At 38.9% G+C, this 26287-nt stretch overlaps 3 protein-coding genes and 1 long non-coding RNA gene across 4 annotated transcripts; 3 read left to right on the top strand and 1 right to left on the bottom strand.

The window, feature by feature from the left end:
* Positions 6042 to 8877, top strand: LOC109949859. Its single transcript, XR_002272164.1, has 4 exons — positions 6042 to 6441; positions 7254 to 7391; positions 8441 to 8505; positions 8636 to 8877. It is a non-coding gene; the product is annotated as an uncharacterized LOC109949859 (long non-coding RNA).
* Positions 10403 to 13896, top strand: LOC18773879 (disease resistance protein RPM1). Its single transcript, XM_020565333.1, has 2 exons — positions 10403 to 13160; positions 13366 to 13896. The coding sequence occupies exons 1-2, from the start codon at positions 10456 to 10458 to the stop codon at positions 13382 to 13384; spliced, it is 2724 nt and encodes a 907-aa protein (XP_020420922.1). The 5' UTR covers positions 10403 to 10455; the 3' UTR covers positions 13385 to 13896.
* On the top strand, positions 14255 to 19475 carry LOC18773308 (guanosine nucleotide diphosphate dissociation inhibitor At5g09550). The gene is made up of 13 exons (XM_007205139.2): positions 14255 to 14361; positions 14967 to 15029; positions 15257 to 15340; positions 15819 to 15926; positions 16053 to 16225; positions 16351 to 16462; positions 16721 to 16801; positions 16883 to 16945; positions 17228 to 17326; positions 17426 to 17550; positions 17672 to 17882; positions 18327 to 18401; positions 18565 to 19475. The coding sequence occupies exons 1-13, from the start codon at positions 14275 to 14277 to the stop codon at positions 18613 to 18615; spliced, it is 1332 nt and encodes a 443-aa protein (XP_007205201.1). The 5' UTR covers positions 14255 to 14274; the 3' UTR covers positions 18616 to 19475.
* On the bottom strand, positions 19528 to 22429 carry LOC18772196 (very-long-chain (3R)-3-hydroxyacyl-CoA dehydratase PASTICCINO 2A). The gene is made up of 9 exons (XM_007205800.2): positions 22128 to 22429; positions 21943 to 22054; positions 21790 to 21808; positions 21555 to 21643; positions 21384 to 21437; positions 20335 to 20405; positions 20162 to 20243; positions 19867 to 19963; positions 19528 to 19780 (listed from the first exon to the last, which is right to left on the bottom strand). The coding sequence occupies exons 1-9, from the start codon at positions 22196 to 22198 to the stop codon at positions 19710 to 19712; spliced, it is 666 nt and encodes a 221-aa protein (XP_007205862.1). The 5' UTR covers positions 22199 to 22429; the 3' UTR covers positions 19528 to 19709.

Here is a 26287-nt window from a genome sequence, read left to right on the forward strand (position 1 = left end):
CAGATCTAGATCTGATGCTGCGCAGCCACTATCTTTCATCTCTAACAGATGAGAACTCCGTTTGATTCAAAATCAAAGGTTTTTACATTTCTGTGAGACACGATGCAGCTTGAAACGCCACGCGCCTCACGCGATGAAGAGAACGCGCCTCACGCGGCGATCTTTTCCAGCGACTTCTCTCCACTACCTCCTGTTACGACGGCGACTCCACCTAAATTTGTGTTCAGTGCTCTCCAACCTGAGAACAAACTGGAATCAGTGGGAACGAAGCGGATTCGAACTACGGAGCCAGATCCCAACTCGTCTGGTGATATGGCGACTGATGTGGGCTTCGGCTCTCCTCCCCCTGTAACCTTGAATTTTAGGGATTCGGTCTTGAAACAAGGTGGACATGGCTCTACCCGAACTGGGCTTGGGGGGATGGCGGATGATAAATTCACGATTGAGGATGATGACTTTATTGTCTCAGAAGGTGAAAAGGGACCGAGCATCAGATTTTCTGAACAGGTTAAAGAGCGCCTCTACAGACCTTGGCGAACCTCAATCATCATCAAGCTGATGGGTAAGGCTCACACTTACAATTTTGTTCTTGCCAGGCTGCAGCATAGATGGGGTATGATTAAGGGCCCTTGGAAACTAATTGATTTAGAGAATGGATTCTTTATTGTGAGATTTGTGCTTGAAGAGGATATGAAAGCTATACTGTGCGGTGGCCCTTGGGTTATTGCTGGCCAATACCTGGTTATGCAGCGCTGGAAGCCTGGGTTTGATCCCCTTGTGGAGCAAGTGACAAGGATGACCGTTTGGGTCCGGATTATTGGTCTCCACGTTGAATGGTTCCGCCCTGAAGCCATGCTACGCATTGGAGATTTACTGGGCACCACATTCAAGGTTGACTCCAATACTGTTGCCCAGGTCCGAGGGAAATATGCCCGAGTGTGTGTGGAGATTGATCTTACCCAACCCCTACAAGCCTTCGTGCAGGTGGAGGATAACTGGTATGGTTTGGAATATGAAGGCATCCACTTGGTGTGCTTTGCCTGTGGGTGCTATGGCCACAACAGAAACGTTTGCCCCTCAGTGATTAAAAAACCGCATACTGAGAATGTTCAGAATACCACCCAACCCATGGATGAAGGGACACCGAGCGCCTCTCCCCTCCCTGTCAATAAGGCCAGCACTGATGCCATGCCTCAGGATGACCCCCACGAGTCTTCAGGTACTTTAATAGGACCTTGGAGCCTGGTCCAGAATAGGAAGGGTAAAAAGCCCTTTAAGGCAAATGCTGACCTGAAGGCCAAGATGCTTGCCCCCAAGCTTAAAGGAGCCTAATGTTGACCGTGGTGCTTCCCCTGCTGGATCAAGATTTGAAGCCTTGGATAATGATAAAAACAGAGTTGATTCTCATGCTGCTATTGGGAATGTTGTTGTTGAGGAGGTGTCCCAAATACAAACTGAGACAAATGCTGGGCCTGCTAAACCTTCCAAGGCTAAGGGTCGGTCTAAGTTGAAAGGTAAAGCTCGCCAAGCCCTAGGAGATATCTCAAACGATGGTGTTGTTGATAAGCCCCAGATGGGTATTGAAAATAATATATCTTGTGCCTCCACTACCAAAGTTGGCCCCGAGTCCCGTTCTGAACCTAAAAGGAAACTTAAAGGTGCCGCGGCTGGTAAATCTTCGGGCTTCCAAGTTAGAAGTATTGACTTCCATGAAGCCACCCTGGGAGACGTTGTGGCAAGCTTGAAATCTAAGCTCCCCAACGCTGGTAAATCTCCGCCTCCTATTTTAGCTGGGGTTGAGCCGCCTGATCCTGGTCCGACTGAAGATAAGTTGGAGGATATCCCAGGAGATAAGATGGATGATGACCATGGAGAAAACTCTGCCCCTCAGATTACTATTAATTTGGATGCTGCTAGACTGAAAAAAGCTATGCTAGATGTTAAGAATGGAGTTGTTGGTGCTGCTTCTACTTTGGTAGAAGTGCTGAACGCTTCCAGTCAGTGAGGTTTTTCCTCAGGTTCTTGCTGCCACCTTCCTTCCCCATCATCATGATTATGGTCTGGAATGTAAGAGGCGCAGGGAGTACAAATTTCCCTGGTATTATGAAAGATCTAGTTAAAATTCACAAGATTGATATTCTTGTCATTTTGGAGCCTAGAATTAGTGGCAACACTGCCCTCAATGTTATTAAGAAGCTTGGGTTTTCGAAATTCCATGTTGTTGATGCTAATGGTTTTTCAGGGGGTATTTGGATGCTCTGGAATGAGCATGTCTCCTGTGTTGATATTGTTGCCTATTCTAGGCAGTCTATAACAGCTCTCATTAAAATGAACCATATTGATTGGCTTTTTACGGCAGTCTATGCGCACCCTTGCCCTGGCATCCGTAAAAATCTTTGGAGTTATTTAGATGGGATTGCTTCGGCCACTAACCTCCCTTGGATGATTGCTGGTGACTTCAATGAGTTGGTTGACAATTCTGAAAAATGTGGTGGTAATCCCATTTCTCATGGGAGTGGCCTTGTGGATTGGATTGATAGAAACAATTTGATTGATCTTGGTTTTATTGGTGCTCAGTTTACTTGGTGCAGGAAAAATGAGAATGGTGTCCTCACTTGGGAAAGATTGGATCGCGGTCTGTCCAACATTAACTGGAGACATCAATTTCCCGAGGCCTTTGTCAGACACCTCCCTAGAGTCAAGTCTGACCATTGCCCCCTACTCATTAGCCTCCAGTCTGCTCACCTCCCCTGTGCTACTGCCAAACCTTTCAGGTTCCAAGCCATGTGGCTCCTGCACCCTACCTTTCGCAGCTTTGTGGTTGATAAATGGGCTAACTTTACTGGAAGTATCCTCCAAAAAACTCAAGCCCTTTCCTATGCTCTCACTACTTGGAACATGGAAGTGTTTGGGAGTTTATTTCGAAACAAGAAGAAGCTGCTGGCTCGAATTGGCGGGATTCAAAAAGCCCTCTGCAGAAGACACTCCCCTTTTCTGGCTGACTTGGAAAAAGAGCTCACCAATGAATACCAAGCCTTGCTTGACCAAGAAGAACTTTTTTGGTTACAGAAGTCAAGGAACACTTGGCTTAAAGAAGGGGACCGTAATACCAAGTTTTTCCACCTGTCTACCATTATTTGCAGAAGAAGGAACAAGCTGGAGGGCCTCACTAATGCTCAAGGTACGTGGACTAACGATAAAAATGAAATGGAGTCTATCATTGTCAACTACTTCAAGAATCTCTTTGCTGCCCAAACGATGAGATACTCTAATGCTGATCTCCCCCAGCTTTTTCCTAGCTTGGAGAACTCTGAGTTGACGACCCTCAATTGTGACGTTAATCCTCAAATCATTAAGGATTGTTTGTTCAGTATTGGCAGTCTTAAAGCTCCAGGCCCGGATGGATACCCTGCTAAGTTCTACCATGATTTTTGGGATCTTTGTCAGGGAACCTTTGTTGAGTTAGTTGCTGGTTGTTTCTGCTCTGCAAGCATCCCGGATGATCTTAATGACATGCTGATTACCCTTGTTCCTAAAGTGGCTAGTCCTAGCTCTGTTGCCCAGTTAAGGCCTATCAGCCTTTGCAATACGTTGTACAAAGTGGTGTCTAAGATCATTGTTCAGAAGCTCAGGCCTCTCATGCAAAAGATTGTCAGTCCTGCGCAAGCTAGCTTCATCCCTGGCAGGCAGATTGTTGACAACATTATCGTTGCCCAAGAGGTCCTTCATAAATTCAGAAATTCTAAAGGCAAGAAGGGGTTCATTGCTTGGAAAATTGACCTCTCCAAAGCCTATGACAGGATTAACTGGGATTTCATCTATGATGTGCTATGGGAAATTGGTATTAGAGGCAAACTCCTGGTTCTTATCATGCAGTGCATCAAGTCGGTCAGATACCAAGCCATTCTCAATGGTGAGCTTACTGGAAGGTTCTCTCCGAATGCTGGGATCAGACAAGGTGACCCCCTCTCCCCTTACATTTTTGTCCTATGTATGGAAAAACTTTCCCATATTATCATTGATCATATCTCCTCTGGAACCTGGAAACCTGTTAAGGTTGCTAGAAATGGCCCTGCTATATCCCACCTTTTCTTTGCGGATGACCTCATTTTATTCGGGGAAGCCTCTATCCCCCAAGCTAAGCTTATGAAGCATTGCTTGGACCTCTTTTGTGGTGCCTCGGGTCAGCAAGTCAGCTTTGAGAAATCTAGAATCTGCTGTTCCCCTAATACTGAACCTGGAATTGCTGCTTCTATAGCCAATATTTGCGGGTCTCCCCTCACGGATTGCCTTGGGAATTATCTTGGTGTTCCCTTGATCCAATCTAGAATTACCAAGGATACTTACTTTGGGATTGTTGACAAAGTGCAGCGCAGATTAGCCTCCTGGAAGAGCCACACTTTATCTATGGCAGGGAGACTCACTTACTTGCAAGCTGTCACCTCTGCTATTCCAATCTATACGATGCAATCGGTTGAGCTTCCTATATCTACTTGTAACCAGCTTGATAAGATTAACAGGGATTTCTTGTGGGGTTATACCGGTGACCAAACTAAAATCCACCTTGTCAACTGGGACACTGTTTGCCATCCTAAGAGCTGTGGTGGGCTAGGTCTAAAAAAGACCCATTTTATGAACCAGGCCCTTCTTGCCAAGACTGGTTGGAAACTTATTCAAAATAAGCAGGGTCTTTGGTCCCAAGTTCTCAATGGCAAGTACCTAAAAGACCAAAGTTTGCTTGCTGCGCCTAATCTTAAATTCCTAAATTGCTCTAGTACTTGGCGAGGTATTCTTTTTGGGACTCAACTCGCCTCCAAAGGTCTTAAATGGAGAGTTGGGAATGGTGACAATATCTTGTTTTGGAAGGATAATTGGGCTGGCTGTGGTCCTCTGGAGAACTTCACCACAGTCCCCCTTACTGCTGATATGCTGGATTGGACCGTGAGTGATTTTCTCACGGAGCAAGGTTGGAACACAGACTGGCTTATGGGCTGCCTCCCCTTGCATGTGGTGCAAAAAATTCATTGCATTTTTGCAGGGTTTAATCACACTGAGGCGGACTCTTGTATATGGCAGCTCACCTCCAATGGTGAATTTTCTGTGAAAACGGCTTACCTCTCCTTGTTTACTGAGGAGACCAACTATACTTGGAATTGGGATATGATTTGGAAACTGCAGGTCCCCCCCAAGATCAAAACCTTTCTCTGGCTGTTGATTCAGGGTAAGCTCCTAACCAATGTCCAACGTGTGAGAAGAAACTTAGCTTCCAACTCCAACTGCCCTTGCTGCAACGGCTCCATGGAGTCCTTGGATCATCTCTTTCGCAGGTGCAGGCATGCGACTAAAGTGTGGAACTCCATTGGCATTCCCAATCAAGTTGCTCACTCCTTCTCTATGGATTTTAAGGACTGGCTCTTCACCAATATTAAAGCTAGTTTCAGCTGCATGCAGGGTATCCCTTGGTCCTCCCTGTTTTTGGCTGCCCTATGGTTCTGCTGGAAATGGCGCTGTAAGAAAGTTTTTGATCTCAACTTCTCTCCTCCTCCCTGGCCCCACATTCCGATCATCCATTTCTCCCGTGAATGGCTGGTGGCTAACAGATCCAGGAACTCCAAGCTTCCTAAACATGTTCTTAAACTTCATTGGTCTCCTCCCTGTGCTGGCTGGTTTAAGATTAACGTGGATGGCAGTTGTATGGGTGAGTTGGGCGCTATTAGTGCTGGTGGCATCATAAGGAACGATGCTGGTGTTTGGGTCAAGGGATTTGTTACGAAGCTGGGATGTGGCAGTATCCTAGAAGCGGAGCTTTGGGGAGTCTTCAGAGGCCTGCTCCTCACGTGGAACGAAGGTATCCGAAGAATTCAGATGGAATGTGACTCCCTCACTGCTGTCTCTCTTATTAATGGAGAAACTGGAACTAACCACCCCCTTTCTAGCATCATCCATTGCTGCAAAGACTTGCTCTTGCGTGACTGGGAGTGCACCATCTATCACATCTATAGAGAGCAAAACTCTGCTGCGGACCATATGGCTCACTTGGGTCAATATTCCAGTTTGGGTTTTCATGTTATTGATCTTCCTCCTCCTTCTATTGTTAGCCTCTTGGCTAATGACTCTTCTAGGGGAACCACTGCGAGGCTTGTCCCAGTGTAGTTCTCCTTTGTGTTTTTGTCGGGCTTAGGCCCTCCTTGTAACCAAAAAAAAAAAATCAAAGGTTTTTTTTTTTTTTTTTTCAGTACCATCCTTTTTATTTTCTCAATCAATAAATCTTTGATGAATTCAATCTAATCACACAACTTTTGATTTGGTTTGGTTTTTTTTTTGGTCATACTCTGGTTTGGTTTCGTTTGGAGGTTTAAGCCAAATTTCGTAATCTTGAATCTGCAAGATTTGCTTGTACGGAGCCATTCATGGTGGCAGAGCTAAGCTTTCCCTTTTATGGTATCTAATCTCCTTCTCGATATCTTTTTATTTTCTGTTTCCTCTATTTTGTACATAGCCACTGCTTTTGTTTGTGCTTGACTTGCTTAACAATGGTTGCTTTCGTCAATTTAATTCATATTATCACCCTCCGTTTCATGCTTACCAGCCCGGGTTTAGGTACCTAGCCTATGTGTGAGTTCTAAATTTTCAAGCCCTTGACTTGCAATTTTGGCTATTCTTGTCTTACTTCTTAATTACCTGTAGTATAACTTTTAGTTTTTTCATATGGGGGAAATTTTTATGATAGTGTGTTTATTGTTTATCGTATGTTTAATTTTGGGATATGCATAACTAACAAACTTATTAGCATTAAGTTATATAGAGGAATGGAATGACAATCATTTTTGTACTTCATATTTGTGCTATATTACATCTTTTCGGCTAAAAGACAGATTCCTCTGTCACAAAAATCAATTCAGCTAACTACTTTTTTATTTTATTTTAATGATTTCTCATGTAGTTACCATCTTCAATCTTGATATTTCTTTTGTATCTATTTTTCTTAAAATTATTGAAATAAAGTTGAGTTTCTTGCACGTAGGAAGCTTTTACAGATTATAATTGTGTTATATATGCTATTGGGTTGGAATAGTTGGTTTTCCTTTGTGTATATGTTGGTGTTTATGCTTATTGAGTAGGCTTTAATGATTTTTTATATACTATCTGATATAGTTCAATTTGGGTGAACCTTTTCTAGCACTTGTAATATTTGATAGATTTGTATGCTGAAATAGTGTTGGTGTTATATATTCCCCTCCAATGATGTTCAGTTTGATTACATTCACGATATATTGGGGAGATGGAGTACTGGAGTTATTGCCTCATTTGTTAGGCTTGCATCTCTCTCTTGAGGTGATAATTTTCTTGCATGATGTAGTCTACACTAGTCCTTTGAATTCATAAACAAGGTAGCACTCTGTCTCTTTCTTTTTTCTTTTTTTTTTCTTTTTTCAAATTTAATCTCATCACTTTCAGTCTGCAATTTATTCCTCTATAGTTGCTAGTATATGAACTGAGTTTTTTGTGCAGTAACTATTGACCATTAAAAATAGGCAGTTTCTTCTTGTATTGGTAAAAGATCATCAAGAGACATCAAATCCATTCTAGACCAAGACGTATGTAGACATTGGTTTTCCTTTTTTTTGTTTTTGTTACTATACTCATCAGTGAGCATTTGAATCCTTTTTACCTTATAGAACTTTGCTTCTAAGCTCAAAGAAAAAGCATTTGTGTATTACGCTATCTTTTATGTGTTCAATTTTTTTTTTTTCCTTTCATTTTTCATGCATATGTGGGGTGAAGAATGATTAGAACATGTTATAATTGCATATATGACATAGATTATAAAGGATTTTCAATGTTATAACGTAAAAATAATGGAAACATAACTTTCTTGCTGGTGATATCTACTAGCTTCCATATATTTTTTGCTATCTTTGTTCATGACTCCCTTGTTCTAGTATGTGGATCAATATGAATACTGAAGTTGAGTTCTTAAACCTCAGCTAAGAACAATCTATGTTGATCTACGTTCATTCCCATAATTCTTCTTACGCCTTTAATAAATTTTCTCTTATTTTATCTTCATGTTGTTTCAATCCACTTATTATTGTCTGTCATCATGTAAAACAAACAAATGCTATTAAGCACTTTTCTCGTATTACTCGACTGTTTTGACTTTCTTGAGTGTTGCTTAGATTAGGGGACTAATCTCTCTCCACACACGCAGACCTATATGTATTGATGTAATGAGTTTACCGTGTCTTGGCACCATTTCTTAACTACATGTTTCTTTTGGTGTTCATACTTAGTTTGTAAGGTGCTTGTGTCCAATTTCATGTAATTGGTTAATTTATTTTTCTATTGTGCTTAAATATTTGTTTCTTGATAATGTTAACCATTTTGTTCTTATATCACTTCTCCTTTTTGCTCTAACTCCTTAATATCACAAATTCAGGTTCTAGCACTTACAGTAGTATCCTTTGTCGTGGCTGCAATAACTGATCTGCAATTCTATCTCAGGTTCTAACACTTACACTAATATGAAATTTTGGTTCTGCAAATGAAGGAAATATAGATAATGGAATCTGAGATATTGGCATGACATTTGTTAAAGCCTAATTCATGTTTCATTTTAATTATTCTTGTACAGGCAGTTGGAAGGAAAGCATTGAGATGGGTATTCCAGTTGCTTGACAAAGCTTGGTCGCACTATGGATCATGATTTTGCTGGGTAGAAGAAGCCTCCTTTTATAGGCACTTCGACCCCTTAATCTTATCAGACCTCCTCCTTGCTTTTCCTTCACTTTCTTCCATTCACTCCAAGATTTTTACACAACTGGACCTCTCCATGTGGGTGAGGCGCCACCTGCTTTTCTTCTTGGTTTCCCTATTAGAGCTCGCAGAGAAAAGGAGAATGGATAGAGCTTTTGCCTATAAATTCCCAGATTAAGACATGAACGAAATAAATAAATAAATTTCACCCATAACATCTAGGTTAGCTTTTCTGTCTGAATGTAAGAAGAATACATAAAAATATTTATCAATCTCCCCAGGGTATTCCTCCTACACGTACGAATTCCTTTTGGTTTTGTGATGGTTTCATGTTGACTCTGCTATTAAGCTTTGGCAAGGGCTGAACACAACGCTAGATATTTTATTAGGTACTAGGATGGGCTTTTCCTAAGGTGTTGGGTCATTGGCCTCTTATTTCCAAGAATTCGCTAAGTCTTTCATGGTTTTGACAAGTTGCTGGAAGTAGTTTATTTTCTCTTCTTTTGACGAGATGTTGAATGCCTTAGTTGATGAGAGGCTTTCCTAAATGTTGTAGACCACAACATATTTTCTTAAGTTGTTGGGTCACGTTTTTTTTTTCTCTTTCTCTATTGCTTACCCATGTGTTTGGGCCCAAGAAATGGGCTTGAGTTATGGCTCTCCCAAGCAGCCCAAAACTTCCATCTCTTGAACCCTCAATGAACCTTGTGAGGGCTCATACCCATCCATACCACAACCTTCTTAGCAAGCCCCAGATTTTACGTGGCTTGGGCCCACTTGAGCCTGTAGCATGGCTTGGCATTTATAGTAGCGATCCTTTTGCCTGTCATTGCGTGTTTATTTGGCATGTTTGAACTTCGGGGTGTGGTAATGGGTTGTGACCAAGCTAAATAGTATGTTAATAGGTCAGTGAACGTGGGCTTACAGAGTTGGTATGTTTTTACTAGCTCGTCTTTGACCCTTCTGAATGGCAAAGTTTGCATGTTTGTTTGGCATGGCATGCGACTCATGATTTATACAGGTGTATCTGACAAATTCTCGTACACCCTAGTTGGGCTACTTTCTCGCTTAAATATTGCGCTGACCTAAAATTAAGCTCGGGCCCAGCCTTGGATTTTTGGTCCTTAACAACGTTCACTAAATTTTGTGTTACTAAAATGTTTTTCCAAATATGCATATGATTGTGTGAAGGGGTTAAAAGGTATTTGGGTTAGTATTTAGGACAAGAGTTTAGAGTTAAGAGTACGAGGGTTTTAAAATAGAAACAAAGAGATTTTATTAGAATAGAGAGAATGAGTACGGGGCTTGGTCCTAGGCTATGTTGCTTTTAGCTCTTGGCTTCACAATTTGTGCTTGATTTGATTAACGTGGTGGGAGAGATCAAGTGTATGCATAGAATGTTGCCTGGTTCCCGTGTAGTCCCAGCAACTTGGGATATCTCCACCATTCTTAGCCACGTGTGTTTGTGGCTCTATAATCTTCATTTGTGTTTGTCGCAATTCTACCTTATCTCGAATATTTTGCTACTTGGGACGTCACCACCATTATTAGCCACATGTGTAGTGTAATAGGTAGGGACTAATATCTCGGATATTTGCTACTCCAAGCCGCCCCGATAGACATTCCTCATCAGTATTTTAATTTTAATTTTCCTGGAATTATGTAGATTATTATAGCATATACAAAAATAAGGCCATTATGGCGAAAGCTTCAGTAGACATCTTCATTGGTAAATTTGTAGCCATCCTCGAAAGTGAAGCAGCCTCTATAGCGGGTGTTCATGATCAAGTTGATGAGATTAAGCAGGAGCTGGTATTCATGAAATCCTTCTTAGCGGATGCTGACGAGGGCAACAAAGTAGACACACAAGTAGACGAAGCGTGGATTGGAAGCATTCGAGACTTGGCCAATGACGTTGAAAACATCATTGATGAATTCATGTATCACATATACGTTCAACATAGAGGCCGTCGATTTGCAAGGTGGCTCCGCAAAACCATTCACTTCCCCAAGAACCTTTGGTATAAGCGTCAAATAGCCAATAAGTTACAAAAAATTGCTGTAAGGATTAGAGCTATTCATGAGAGAAATCTGAGATATGGTGGCCGTGCAGCTGTAGAAGGAAAAAGTACTTCTGAGGATATTCGCAGATGGGTACAGACCCAAGCGGAGTCTTCTCTTTACCAAAAGGAGGATGAACTCGTCGGGATTGAAGGCGATAAGAACATGTTAATGGGATGGCTGATGAACAAAGAGGAACACCAAATTGTTGTGTCCGTGGTTGGGATGGGAGGATCAGGGAAGACAACTCTAGTTGCAAGGACTTTCACCAATCATGTTGTGAAGAGCCATTTCGAGTGTTATGCGTGGATTACTGTTTCCCAATCTTATGTGCTTGAAGACTTGCTTATAAGATTGATGACAGAATTCCACAAAGCGAGGAAGGAAGAGGTCCCTACAAACATGAATTCCATGAGCCGTCACGAATTGCTAGAGATTTTAGTGAACTACTTGGAGACTAAAAGGTACCTAGTTGTATTGGATGACGTGTGGGATATCCATCTCTGGGAGAAAATAAGGTTTTCATTTCCAGATACACAACTTGGAAGTCGAATCATGATTACAACTAGAAGAGAAGACATAGCATCCTCTTCTTTTCAAGTTGAAAGCCATGTTCACAAGATTCGACCGCTGGAAAGGAGTGATGCTTGGGTGCTCTTCAGCAAGAAAGCATTCTCAAGTTACCCTAACAAATCTTGTTCACCTGAACTTCTGCCATTAGCTCAGGAACTTGTGGAAAGGTGCGGAGGCCTACCTCTTGCAATCGTAGCCTTGAGTGGTCTTATGTCTTCTAAGAAGTCACTTACAGAGTGGAGTACAGTCTACAACACCTTAAATTGGCATTTAACAAACAATCCTTTGCTAGAACCTATGAAGAGCGTCTTGTTGTTTAGTTATAATGATTTGCCATACCGACTGAAACAATGCTTTCTATATTGTTCCCTTTTCCCCGAAGATACAGTGATCTTAAATATGAGGATCACTAGACTGTGGATCGCTGAAGGATTTGTTGAACATGTCAAAGGGCTAACACCAGAAGAAGTTGCAAACAGCTATGTTATGGAACTCATTTTTCGTAATATGCTACAGGAAAGGTATCAAGAACACAACCATGCATGTAAGATGCATGATGTTATGCTGGAGATTGCTTTGTCAATAGCAGAAAAAGAAAAGTTTTGTTCCGTACATGAAGGGAGTGAAACAATGGAAGAAACTGGGGCCCTGCGTTTGTCAATTCAAACTACTAATGGAGAAATTGGATATTCATGCACAGGATTGTCACGGCTTCGTTCTTTTCTTGTGTTTGCAACTGGCGCATCCTCGTTCTCTTTCTCAAAGACATTGCTTTTTGACCTTACATTGTTGAGGGTTCTAGATTTGGAGGATGTCCCAATAGATAATCTGCCAGACGAAGTAACGTACTTATTCAATTTAAAATATTTAAATTTGAGAGGTACTCCAATTAAGGAGCTTCCAGAATCCATAGGACAGCTCCGCAACCTTCAGACCTTGAACATCATGGACACAAACATAGAGGCACTTCCAAGAGGGATTTCCAAGTTGCTGAACTTGCGACATCTAGTTATGAGCCATTACCAAAATCTTTCCCAGGTAATTGGAGTAAAAATACCATCAAGTATTAGTAAGATGAAGAAATTGCAGTATTTGGGATGTATTAAATCCGAAGGAAATATCATTAGACTTATTGGAAATATGACCCAGCTTAAGGCCCTTGGCATTACAAATGTGAAAGAAAGAGACGAGGAGGACCTATGTGCCTCAATTCAAGAGATGAAGGTCCTTTCCAAGTTGGGTTTATGGGTAGCAGATGGAGAGGACTTCCTTCGAGTTGACGCATTGTCTTCACCTCCTCCCTTCCTTGATACACTTACCTTGAGCGGCAAATTGGAAAAGGTACCACATTGGGTTTGTTCACTCCACTCTCTCATATATTTGCGTATGGGTGGGTCTAGACTTGAAGAAGAGGTACTACCTCATATCGAAGCATTGCCTTCTCTACGTTTGCTTTGCCTTGATAATTCCTACGTTGGGAAAGAGTTATGTTTCAGCAGTGGCTTTGTGAAGCTTACGTATATGGCGTTGGTTAATTTCTCATTATTAAATAAGATAACCATTGAGGAAGGGGTGATGCCAAATCTTGACTTCTTAATTATCAATACGTGCTTGAGCTTAGAGAGACTGCCACTGGGTATTGAGCACCTTACTAAACTAGAAGGATACACATTCGAGAGTGTTTCAGAGCAATTTACAGAGTCCATACGAGAAGGAGGTGTGGATCATGCAAGGATGCTACTCGTTGACGAGAGATGTAAGAAATATGCGTAAGTGTATATCTTTTATCCTCGCATTGACGTTTCTAATCTTGATGATTTGGACTGCACTTGTGTTCAATAGATTGTTCTCATGCACATCTCTCTTAATGTCTGTAAAGCCATATAAAGGATTCCTACGCCACACATGTACTTATGCATTGAAGTTCTGTTGGTTAATTACAATATTGCTTTTGTCTTCTTATATATTTTGCAGAAAGAAGTCCTACTATTGAAGATTTTATCCAGTTTTGGGGTTGGAAGAACTTGTTCTAGTTGTCAATTTTAGATGGACGTACCAACAACCCATTACAATTACCTGCATAGCCAAGGACTGATCCCGATCGGATTTCCATAAATTTGCACTTGATATTTTTTGTGTGTTTTAAAGAAACGTGTAATAATGTTCAAGTTTTCATCTGTCACTTTAGCAAACGGCAGCTGTATGATTATTCAGTTTGGCTAAATAATACAGAATCTTAATTGCTTTCCATCAACTCTGCACATGAGTAATCTTAGCAACTATACCAAAAAGGAGTAAAAAAGTGGCAAGCATATGTTGGAGACAGGACAGGAGCCATAAGCTGAATTATAGCAATTTTTCTTTACATCTTCTACCATGGCAATTATATTACAAAGGAGGGAATGGCTCCTCCCCTTCCCGAACTTTACACCGACCACCTCCCCCTCTTCTCCGGCGGTGGACTCCTCCTGCCCCCACCCCCCGTCTTTCTCCCCCAATTGTCACAAGGATGCACGCAAATTTTTTATCTTATATAAGAAATGAAATCTAGTTTTGTTTTTTCCTTTTTATCAAACAAAATTATATATTTAAAACATGTTTAACCAAGAAAATAAAAAGATATTCATTATAAGTAGCCGCTTCCACGTGGAACCATACGTGGGGGGCTAATAACGGTTTTAACCGAAACTGCAGGAACGCCTGGCTTTGCTAAGAGAGTCAGACAGAGACCTCTTCCTTCTCTAGCTTAAATGTAGCCTCACTTCTTCATCACAATCTTCTTCTTCCCATTAACCAACCTCCCATTTCTCACACAGACAAAAACACAAACACAAAACAAATACTCTGTTTTCCCTCTGATCTCTCTGTCTCTCAGAGCCAGCCATGGATGAAGAATACGACGTCATAGTGCTCGGAACAGGCCTCAAAGAATGCATTCTCAGCGGCCTCCTCTCAGTTGATGGTCTCAAGGTTCATGATCCAATAATCTCTCTTTCCATTTGAAAGCTTATGAAACTTCTTTCTTCGCGAATCACAACAAAACGACTAATTAACTCTGGCATTGATCACCTACCTATTTATGTACTTGCATTTTTGGTTATGCAGATACACATTGTTAATTAGTTTTGATGTATAATTCCGCAGTGTACAAATTTCAAATATATGTTTATAATGTACTCTAGCTGTTTGAATTTTGTCAAATTGTACGTTTGAGATGCATTAGGTAAGGGTCTTGTAGCTCAAGTGGTTAAGAGCAAGTACTCATACACCCGAGGTCTTGTGTTCGAACCCTCCTCCCCCTATATCACTTTATAAATAACAAAAATGGAAAGAAAAAAAAGATGCATTTACATAAACTAAACACAAATGGCTCACTTTTTGGCATCACTTTGGTTGATCAGTATTTACCATGGATGACGGATTTCACTCTGATCAGGTTTCATTTGTTGCAATTTGCAACAGATATCACCTAGATTAATCATTGTTGTTGTTGTTGTTATTATAGTTAGATCATTAATTGATAAGAATGTTTTGGGCCGCTAGCTCCTTCCTAATATGTTATTTACTGGAAATAGGTACTGCATATGGATAGGAATGACTATTATGGAGGAGAGTCCACCTCTCTTAATCTCAACCAGGTTAGTGTTTTTCTTTTTTTCCTTTTTCTTCAAAACTGTTTTTGGGTGGATTACATGCTTTTATCTTTCTAATAGTTATTTAACGGCAATGTTATTGCTAACAATCTAACCTACTGCTATAGTTTGACATGGTACTAAACAGTATACTTTTGTTATAAGATATTCCTATACATGCTTTCTCTTTAAGTACCGGCTTCGGTTTGTTTTCTTTTTTTCTTTTCTTGTAGCTTTGGAAGCGATTCAGGGGGGAGGATAAGCCTCCAGAAACTTTGGGCTCAAGTAGAGACTACAATGTTGATATGATTCCCAAGGTATGAAGAATGATGCATAAATTACTTACTACTGTTCTTTGACTTCTCTTTTCGCTTTCCTTTCATTGGCCCCCAATCATCATATGTAAGATTGATGTACTATTTTCTGTGTTTTCTTAAGATTGTAATATGTTCATGGGCTCTCATGTTAATTGTTTTGCCCGTAAATGATGTGATCTAGCTAGGTTCGAGACTCATGGGTTAGCAAAGTCAAAAACAAGCTCTAGGAAAACCTATTTGGAGTAACAATCTCGTCTTTATCATATTTAATATTTTTTCAAGAATAAATCCTGTTCCTGAATTGCACTTTGTTTATTTTAATCCCTTTCCAATGGTGTAAAGATACAACCTTGATCAGGAATGTCATTAGTCTGGAATTTGTTTATTAACTGAAGTCTGCTTGAATATTGTTAGTACCCAAAAAAAAGTCTGCTTGGATGTTGAATATTGATGACAGTCTTTGTGCATAATTTGACAGTTCATGATGGCCAATGGTGGTTTGGTTCGCGTCCTGATTCACACCGATGTTACTAAATATCTGAATTTCAAGGCTGTAGATGGTAGTTTTGTGTATAACAAGGGGAAGGTGCGATTCCTAATAAATTTTAATTTCACTGAGTGCATCCATCATCTATATGAATATATCGTATATTGAACCGTTGATTTTGTTTCACCCTGAATCAGTTAATAGACTTCTGCATTATGTTTCCAGATCCACAAAGTACCAGCTAATGATGTGGAAGCACTTAAATCTCCACTCATGGGATTGTTTGAGAAGCGTCGTGCTCGAAAATTTTTCATTTATGTGCAAGACTATGATGAGAATGATCCAAAATCTCATGAAGGCCTGGAGCTCAACAAAGTTACAGCACGAGAGCTTATTTCGTACTCCCTCCACATCTTCTCCTTACCCTTTTTATTTGTTGACTATCACTTGTCTCTTAAACATTAATTGAAGCTATACGTTCAATTTCTGCATGATGACATTAGGGTTTTTGTTTCTGACATAGGAAGTACGGGCTAGATGACAACACGGTCGATTTCATTGGGCATGCGCTAGCGCTCCACCGAGATGATTCTTACTTGGGCGAGCCTGCTATGGATTTTGTGAAGAGGATGAAGGTAATGGCTTGCTCCATTCCATCTCTCTTCTTATGAAACTTAAAAATGGAGCAAGAAAAATTATGTAAAGATAACATTTTAAAGAAGAAGTTTGAGATGCTAAGACAACAAGTGATAGAATCATAGAAATAAGATTGGTAATAGGTGAAGAAACTGTCAACATTCTGGTGTAAGGTGCTTTGCTATTTTCGTTTCCAACTGTATGCAATAGTGAACTTTACAGTGTTTTATAACGCACTCTACTTTCCTATTGAAAAGTTATATGCAGAGTCTTTAGCACGCTTTCAAGGAGGTTCTCCTTATATTTATCCCCTATATGGTCTGGGAGAGCTGCCCCAGGTATGTTTTCAACCATTATTTGTAGTATCTCATGGATATGCAACTTAGTTCCTCTGAATATATGTGCTATGAAATCGGCAGGCATTTGCTCGGTTGAGTGCTGTTTATGGTGGCACCTACATGCTCAGCAAGCCAGAATGCAAGGTGTGCGCGTTTGGGTGTTTTATTTATGCAAATCCAAAATTATCCAAATGCTCTGTCATAAACCTTTTAAATCCCATCTTTTATATCTAGTAATGGTATGAACATAACATGACTGGCTCAAATAGGCTGGGAGATAGAACCAATTGACCCTTCTGGAAGTCTATGGATAGAGTTATTTTATCCATGGAGACAATGTACTGCTGTGAATGATTTTCTCAAAGTATATGTGGTAACGAACAAATTGAATCTGGTATCTACAATGGGGATGTTGCAAAATGGCAGGTAGAGTTCGAAAACGGAAAGGCCTTTGGTGTGACTTCCGAAGGAGAAACTGCAAAATGCAAAAAAGTTGTATGTGATCCTTCATATTTGCCTGACAAGGTAAAACTAATAAATCTTTGAATATCGGCAGTGTCATTCGACACGATAATTTGCGGTTTGACAACTGATTTGAGTTGCAATCTCCGTTGCTTGCAACAGGTGAAGAAGATAGGGAAAGTTGCCCGTGCTATATGTATTATGAGTCATCCTATCCCAAGCACCCATGATTCTCACTCAGTCCAGGTTATTCTACCCCAGAAGCAACTTGGACGTAAATCAGATATGTAAGTTGTTACCCCTCATGCCAAGAACATAACTACTACATATATAATCCAACATGTAATGACAAATATATAATCTAGATATTCAATGATTACCAAAGAAAGTTCTGTGCCTCTGTTCTAGGTACCTGTTTTGCTGCTCCTATTCCCACAATGTAGCTCCAAAAGGGAAATACATTGCTTTTGTGTTGACAGAAGCAGAGACTGATAATCCTCAGGTGGAGTTGAAGGCTGGCACAGATCTCCTTGGGCCCATAGACGAAATCTTCTTCGACACTTATGACAGATACGAACCTACCAACCAGAATGATGGGGACAACTGTTTCATCTCTGCGGTGAGAATAAATGAAATCTTACATCTTCGTTTCGATTTCGTAGTCTCATAAATTTATACTTCAATTTGCACTCATGACAACTGTTAGAGCTCAAAACTGGAGAAGAGAAATTTTAGGATATTTAGTGCTAGAATAACCAACATTTTTTGTTCAGCTGCAATAAAAGCTGAGACTTGCTACCTGGTATCAAGACTGGCAACAGGTTCTTCTTGATGGAGATCCAAGTCATTTATATATTTATTGGTGTAATGAATTCACATACTGTTTTCAATGATTTCCCTCATTTTCAATTGCTCTAAGCAAAGGAGGGCCATAAGTTGATATTCAGATAATGATTTGTAAAGCCTATTCCAAATACTTTTCCACGTGACTTTCTAGCCTGTGTTTCTTCCCATTGAGACTTTGAAGTCTTTGTTCATTTCTTGGAGTTGGAATGCTTTGCAGAGTTATGATGCTACGACACACTTCGAGACTACGGTCCAAGATGTGATCGCCATGTACAGCAAGATAACTGGAAAGGTAAGTTTTCAAGTTCACTCCATTTAGCCAACTTATACAATTGAACATGCTTAGATCCTTCATTAATTTTGACCAAAATCGAAAGAAATAGTTTTTATTTCCAGTTTTTCCTTTATTGCATAACCCTTTGGAAAGCCCTAACAAGTAGGGGAATATCTTTCAGACTCTTGACTTGAGTGTGGACCTGAGTGCTGCCAGCGCTGCTGAAGAATGAAATTGTGGAAGAGGAACAGTTGCTGAAACATTCTGTACTTTCTTTTCCTTTATTTTTAAAGTTGAAGATTATTCAAAGTGTTCTGGTGTTGTATTTCTTAAACATTTTAGCAACTTTTTTGCTGAAAAATTTGTTCCACTGCAACGCAAACGGTGTAGATTTTGAACATTCAAAGGATATAGAATTCTTGTTTTTCTGACTCGAATAAGTGGATTATACGGCATGGCTATGGGAATTTTGAGTTATGGATGAATCTGATGATAACAATTAATCACTATCCTTTTTGTAATTTTTTTTTTATTTTATGGATGAATCTGATGATTTGGATTATTATTTGTTGATAGCAAGCATCTTCCATATGTTTTTGCCCCGCTCTTCTTTTATGAGCATGCATTGGGGTCATGCTCAAAACATTTTCCTTTTTGTTTTCGTGCCACACTCTTCAAGTAAATTTTCTGTACATCCCAATACTCACTTGCAAATGTTGACTGGTCTTGGGGCATGTTATTGGATGGGAAAAGACGTTAAGGACCCAAATGTTTGATTGGGCACCTTCTGCAAAATTTTCTCTAATTTGTTCTGTTTGTCCCCGTACCAGTTATTTTGACAATCTTGTCTTTGCTTTTCTTTTTTTCCGTCTATAATTCTATCTCGGACTGTTCTCTGTTGGCAATACAGCTTAGAGTGCAAACTATGTTTTATTATAACCAGATTCTTAGGCAGCATCAATAAAATCCATTCAACTGGTTTCAGGATTGTGATTAATACTGATCCACTCTCAACATCTGGTATTAATCGTGTTGTTTTTTAACCAAACCCACATATCATATGAACTACAAACTTAATTAAAAAAGGATTTATATACCATATCAATAAATAGAAAAAATAAAATCAGCATCCCATACATCCGTGTTAAAATCAAATAATTTTTGTTTGGCACTAACCCGGTTGATCAATTATTCTTGTTAGCATGTTAGAAAATTTGTCAAAAACATAAATAAATAGCCTTTTCAAGAATAAAATTCCATTTTACACACAACCATATGACTGATATTATCATGACTATGAGAAATACATTAAACCTTTGTCGCCATCTACGCCGCTTTGGTTTTTGAAAGAGCTTTCTTCCTCTGACTAAGCATATACCGGTACATGTGAGGGCTGCCTGCAACAGATAAAGCAATTGGACAATGAATAAAGAGAGGCAGAATACGTATGCGTGGTAAAATATGCCAATGAAAGAATACATGCCTGGGACATAGATTCCTAGAGCGATAATGGCAGCATAGAAGTAATCGAAAGAGAAGTTCCACTTGTTTGGCATCCTTACAGAATACTTTTCAGACTTCTGCAAATACACAGATACTTTCAAACACTTCGCTACAAGTAGAAGATACGGCAAGTTCCACGTAGAAGATGAGTAATAAACGGCTACAACACCAAAGTCCTCAAACCCACAAAAGCCACCCCTTTAGCAACACCCTCACCCCAAAAAAGAGGGACTGAAAAAAAAAATATTGCTTTTATGCATCATTTAATTTGATACCTGAATGTATTGTAAGGCAATATAAATTAGACCCACTTCACTTGTGATGCCAGTTGGATACAACAAGATAAATGTGCTATACCTGCATGGGATTGAAAGAAAAAAAAATGAATGAATCACAGAACTCAAACTAATTACATTCCCGTCCAGTGGGCACAAAACTGATGTACAACCTGAGCCACAAGAGCCATGAAGGTGCAAAACCAAGTGCCTCCTTCATGCCAAAGAAAGAGTATCGAATAATCTGCAATTACAAAGAAACGAATCTGAATTTGTTTCCCACCTACTACAACTTATCCACTGGAGAAAAGCAACATGAGTGCAATCAACATCAGTATGCAGCATGCATTAATGCAACCAACATCAGGATTCAGCATGTATTAATGCAATAGACGCCTGGATGCAGCATGTATTACCCTGAGTCAGGAATTCTGGAAGTTTCAACAGAGAGGCAATTGTCTGGGAATTTATTTTATGATTGTTCTGTATAGATACAACTTGATAAAAAGGCCAACTATAACATACAAATTTTGCATTTAAAATTTGCAGTTAAGAAGCAGAAAACATACATGCATAGTTGCTCTTAGTACATGTTTCGAAGCAGAAGTTCAAGCCAACTGCTTTAGAAAACAAAAATATATTATTTTTTTTCATGCTTAAAGCAACAAATTATGATCACAGAAAGCATTTCATTAGGCTAAAAGCCTGGGTATTAACGGGTCATTTTATAGACAATCCAAAATGATAAACCTTATAATTCAAGGATAAAAATGTCCCATGGCTGAGAACCACACTGGCTAGAGACATTCTGTTCTCAAATAAACCAAGTGAATACATCCTCAATTATGTAGATATGAACAATGAAACTGTTTTAAAATTTATCAATGCTGGCACCCCGTGCTCTTTACTATGAGATAAAAAGTGGCATTTGATCTATATCTTCAATTAAGTGGTCATGCCGTTTTGTGGGAAGCAAGACAAATTATGTTTAGTGCACCAACTAAACCTCTTGATTCTATATTTCGATATTGATTTAGAATAATACTGGATGACTCAGATTGCATAAGGGATAAAACCCCAAAAACAAAAACACTACTTGCAGGTCTCTAGGCAGTTGGACACAACAATTTTTCTCTAGCAATACAATAATAATACTTTTTACATAGCTGTAAACATAAAAGAGAGTAAAAAAGGCAAGAATTGGCAACCAGTAAACACTTGCCTCAGTGATAGACCAACTGATGACCAAAGAGCTCACAAGTATATGACTCTGAGTCTGCCGCAATAAGCTTCATCTTGTTAGTAAAATCTTAAACCCCAAATGAAGAGAGAAAAAAATCTTTGAAGTATAGAATGTTTAACGGTGATCACAACTTGGAATTTGCACCGATACCTCAGGAAAACTCCAGAGGACTCCCCAAGTAAGATACAATCTTGAACCAATTTGCGGCAGTGTCGCTGATATCGGAGATCTGACCAAACCTTTACAATACATAGAAAGAACAATTAACAATGTTAACTAAAACCCACAAAAGAAATCAGCTAAATTTCAGTTAAAGACCATCTTGTTTACAATTATGTAGAAGAAAAAAAAAACTTGAGGAAAGAAAAAATTTAAAGACACTGACCTACTAGACCATGAAGAATCTGTTGCTCCGTACATTTCCAAAATCCAATTTAGAGAACAATAGAAGAAGAAGAAATGTGAAAAATGCATCCCCCAATTTAAAATACAACGAAGGAAAAAATAATAATAATTGGAGGGAGTAGAAGTAGTGAACCTCCAAAACGGCGGCGGATTGAGCAAGAAGAAGTGGACGTTCAACGGCTTTGTAAACATGCTGGTGGCCTAATTCGTTGAGAGTCTTGAGAGCAAGATACAGTACCTGCAACCTGAAACCATGAAATATAGAATTCAATACGTTATAGTGGTCACTAGAGAGAGAGATATTGTTGGAGTGGGTACCATCCGAGGAAGACGGTCCAGTTATAGAGAGAGAGATACAGGCGCCTGAGAGCGGATAATGCTCCCGCCATTGATGAAGCTATGGCAGATCTAGCAGCCTACAACACTAATCTATAGAGGGAGAGAGAGAGACTGAAGAGAGACAGAGAGATGGGAAGGATAATAAATAGAGTGAAAGGCATGTAGGTGAGTTATTAGCTCAACGCCACAACTACTTCTACTTGCTTGCACTGGCGTCTGGAATTTTTGTTTACTCTGTTTTGGTATTTCCCCAACACCCAACCCCCAACGACGGAGTCCAATTTTAATCACAAAAACACCAAAACGTATTTAATGGTAACTAGAGGGTAGTTGATCGAATTCCTTACTTCCCCATTCCAAGTAAAACATGTTATTACTTTTTTCAATCTTTTAACTTACAAAATTGAATATTTTGGCTTGTGAATTGACCAAAATGCCTCATGTGCATATGAAGATAAGCATAAGGTGACAATTTTAGCACTCTTCTTTTAGTTATGTGTACTTCAAATTGAATATCAATAATTTTTTTCTCTAATCACATATGAATTGCATGACAGTAAAAATTAAGTATTAAAATAGCTAGGCTAAAGATTAAATTGAAGCATAAGGAGGGTGATATTTTTGTCAAGCAAAATATCACATGCTCAAGTAGGGGTGGGCATTCAAACTGGCAAACTGGAAATTCGAGCCGAACAGCACTGAAAAAAAGGGAAAAAAAAACCGAGTTGACCAAAAAGTCAACAACCAGTCAAAAATCGAACCGGACTGATTTGGATCCGATTCTATGTCTTCGAAAATCGGACCGGGAGGAACTGAATCGGTCAAATTAAAAAATATATAATTTCAATATTTATTTATATTCAATGCTATATTTTTAATCTCATAACTAATATTTATCAAAGTTCAATTTCAAAACATCTCTCTTTTCTAGCATTAATATTTACTTTTATATGAAATTTATTAATTTATTAATTTTCAAGTCAAAATAAATAAATTTTCAGTTGAAATTTATATTTAAAATAATTTTAATAATCTGGTTCAAACCAAACCAGACCGGAACTGGTTCAATCCAAATTGGACAGTTTTTGAAATTTTTTTGTTATAATCGAACCGAACCAAACCAGATGAATAATACCAGATTCAGTTCTAATTTGAGGCAAAAATCGGTCCAAACAAAACCGTGCCCACCCCTATGCTCAAGCACAAGTGGGCAATCCATTGGTATTTATTAACACATAAGTATTGGAATGATTCTAATTTATGATTTTTCCAGCATTTACTTATAACAATAAATAAAAAGTTATGTGGGTTTCAAGTTAAAATTCGCAATCAAATACCCTTAAAATAAGGAATGAGATCAACTATGGCGAGTTGATCCAATTCTTATTTCTTAATTCCCTTTTTTAAGGGGGGGTGTATTCAATTAGGATTCTATAGCATTTAAAAAGATTTTAAAAATCCGGGTGTATTCAATTTGGATTTATACAAACTTTTTAAAAGTCTATAACAGTTTGGGTGTATTCAATCTAGATTTGTTTGAACTTTTAAAATGTCCATCTAAATGTGGGTGTATTCAATTAGGACTTGGAAAAAGTCCGAATAAATTTACCTGTATTCAAAAGGAGATAGATTTGTAAGGATTTAATTAAGTGTTGGAGTTTGGAGAACTTGTAGGGTTTAGGTATAAATAATAAAGGCCAACATAAGTCCAACGTCCACCCCAAAGATTTCATATGACTTGTTTTTTTTCCCTCTCTGTTTAGAAATTTTTCCATCGTTTGGCAAACAATGCACTAAGCCATGCACTAACCTTGGGTGGTTACAAGCGTCCTATATTAAGGAAAGCTCCTCAATTAGCGATTTCTTCAAATCAACCAGTTGGAGTTTCTAGGAGGAAAGCTCAGCTAGAGATTTCTCGATCTCCTATAAGTTCCCTTGGAGATAATCTCGGCATGAAGCCAATGTCAAGGCGGCAGAAGGTTGAGATATATTTCCATCACCCATAACACTACCAAATGATAGGGCCCTTGCTTTTTGGACAAAGGGTTTTTTTTTTTAATTGAATCTTTGGACGAAGAGTTTGTTGTTCGTGAACAAAATCAAAGGGAAATTTCCAACTCGTGGAAATTTCAAGGGGAGATTCATTGTTTAGGTACGAAAGTTTCCAACTCGTGGAAATTTCAAAGGGAAATTCATTGTTTAGGTATGAAAATTTCCAACTCATGGAAATTTCAAAGGAAAATTCATTGTTGTGCACACAATTAGAGGAAGAATTTGGGGAAGAAAAAAAAGAAGAAGAAGAAGAAGAAGAAGAAGAAGAAGGGGTGGTTGACTAGTGGCTAGGTCAAGATAGTTTAAAGAAAATAGTGTTGGGAAGAAAGAGTGATAAAAGAAAATAGTATTGGGAAGTCTATGCAAATATATCTGAATCTATAACAAAAGTTCATACAAAAGTATGGAACTCTATAACAAAAGCCTATACAAGTTTATTAAAAATTCAGGTAAAACCTATAGAAGTTATACAATTCCGGGAAATCAGGAAATCTGTCACTTAAAAAAAAATCTTTCAAAATCGTATACAATCCTAATTGAATACAACCCCCTAAGTTTTCTAATTCTTTTTTTTTTTTAGTACAAACGATAGTCTAAATGAGACGGGAGGGAGATTTCACACACACACACACAACTATGATGTCGTGGGATTTGAACTTGAAACCTTTGGTCTGTAAGTCAAGACCCTTATTTAAGTTCTCTAATTTATGACTTCCCTATTTCTGGTAAGTAAACATGCCTCGAAAGAGTAACATTAGATGACTCCTATATAGGCAAATGCTTGGACCCCTTTCCATTTATGGGCTTCACTATGGGCCAAGATAGGCCCACACAAACAAAATCCATATTGTGGTCTATTACTTAACAACATATCAACAACCATCCTCGAAAATGAGAATATTTGGATCCTTTCACAGCTTTGTAAGAGCAAGCCCAATGAGGGCTCTAAATGGGATAAGAATTCTATAGTGAAGGCCTTATATATGACCCTTAGGTGAGGCCATATCTCTTAATCGTTATCAAATTTGTTAGCCGTTGGATCAAATTCGTTAGTCATTTGATCAAATTGGTTAACCTGATCTAACGGTTAAGAGATAGGACCTCACATAAGGGCCATATATAAGGCCCTCACTATAGAATGACTCTTAAATAGAGCTACACCACCCTTGGGCTTCAAAAGATAGCACATGGGTTCAAAAAGTCATCCCTAGTGAAAGCAAGTTGGGTCTTTAAAAACCCAAGCTTGGACGAAGGGTTGCATCCACCTCTATATATATAAGGCTCTAGTTGAAGCCACTAAAGCTAAGCGAGGCCTGCTATGTGGAAAGCTGAAGCCCATTTTAGGTGCTACCATTCACTCGCTTGTGCAGCTTCACAAGGCTACTCGCCCAGATCTACTTTCCTTGGATGACCTTGTGTTTTTTCCTTTTCCTTAGCAACCTTCTTTTTGCTTCTATCTCTTTTCGTTTTTATAGGCTGCCAAGTGTTGATACTGTTACTTTCTGTATTTTGTAATTTTGTTTGTTTGTTTGTTGTTTCCTTGCGTTTGCTTTCAATTTATATTATTTTTCAAAATCTCATCCAAATTTTACTTCTTTTTTATTGAAATGTTCATATAAAAAATATAAAAACATAACATAACATAAATATCCATGAACACAAAATGAGTTTACAACAAAAGTTTAGCATGTAAATTACAAAATGAAAACATTTAAAACCCTAAATATAGAGCCTCCATTGTGGAAAAGATTCCTTTAAAGCCCGAAAGATTCCACTAGAACACTAAGAGCAAGTCCACCCAAAAAGGCTAAGACAAGGCAAAGGCAAGGCAAGGGCTGCCACTATTCATGTGAATAGTGTCAACCTTGTCTTTTTTGGTTCCACCCCAAATGGTAAGGGAAAGGGCAATTACTATTTATTTTCATTTATTTTATATTTTTTATACTTAAACCATTAATTTTAGCATGAGAAGTGAAAAATAGGACTAGGTATTTATATATATAAAAATTCTGAAAATTTTGGTATTTTTTTCGATTTTTTTTTTAAAAAATTTTTGTTGCTGACCTCATCAATGAGTCAGCAAACCC

Source organism: Prunus persica, chromosome G6 (assembly GCF_000346465.2).
Source record: "Prunus persica cultivar Lovell chromosome G6, Prunus_persica_NCBIv2, whole genome shotgun sequence".
Classification (NCBI taxonomy): domain Eukaryota; kingdom Viridiplantae; phylum Streptophyta; class Magnoliopsida; order Rosales; family Rosaceae; genus Prunus; species Prunus persica.

Coding starts and splice junctions, on each gene's coding strand:
- LOC18773879 (XM_020565333.1), top strand. CDS start 10,456: ATGGCGAAAGCTTCAGTAGACATCTTCATTGGTAAATTTGTAGCCATC.
- LOC18773308 (XM_007205139.2), top strand. CDS start 14,275: ATGGATGAAGAATACGACGTCATAGTGCTCGGAACAGGCCTCAAAGAA. Junction 14,362..14,966: donor TCTCAGTTGATGGTCTCAAG/GTTCATGATCCA, acceptor TACTGGAAATAG/GTACTGCATATGGATAGGAA. Junction 16,802..16,882: donor GTCTGGGAGAGCTGCCCCAG/GTATGTTTTCAA, acceptor TGAAATCGGCAG/GCATTTGCTCGGTTGAGTGC.
- LOC18772196 (XM_007205800.2), bottom strand. CDS start 22,198: ATGGCGGGAGCATTATCCGCTCTCAGGCGCCTGTATCTCTCTCTCTAT. Junction 21,438..21,554: donor TCCTCTGGAGTTTTCCTGAG/GTATCGGTGCAA, acceptor TTATTGCGGCAG/ACTCAGAGTCATATACTTGT. Junction 19,964..20,161: donor TTGCCTTACAATACATTCAG/GTATCAAATTAA, acceptor GTGTATTTGCAG/AAGTCTGAAAAGTATTCTGT.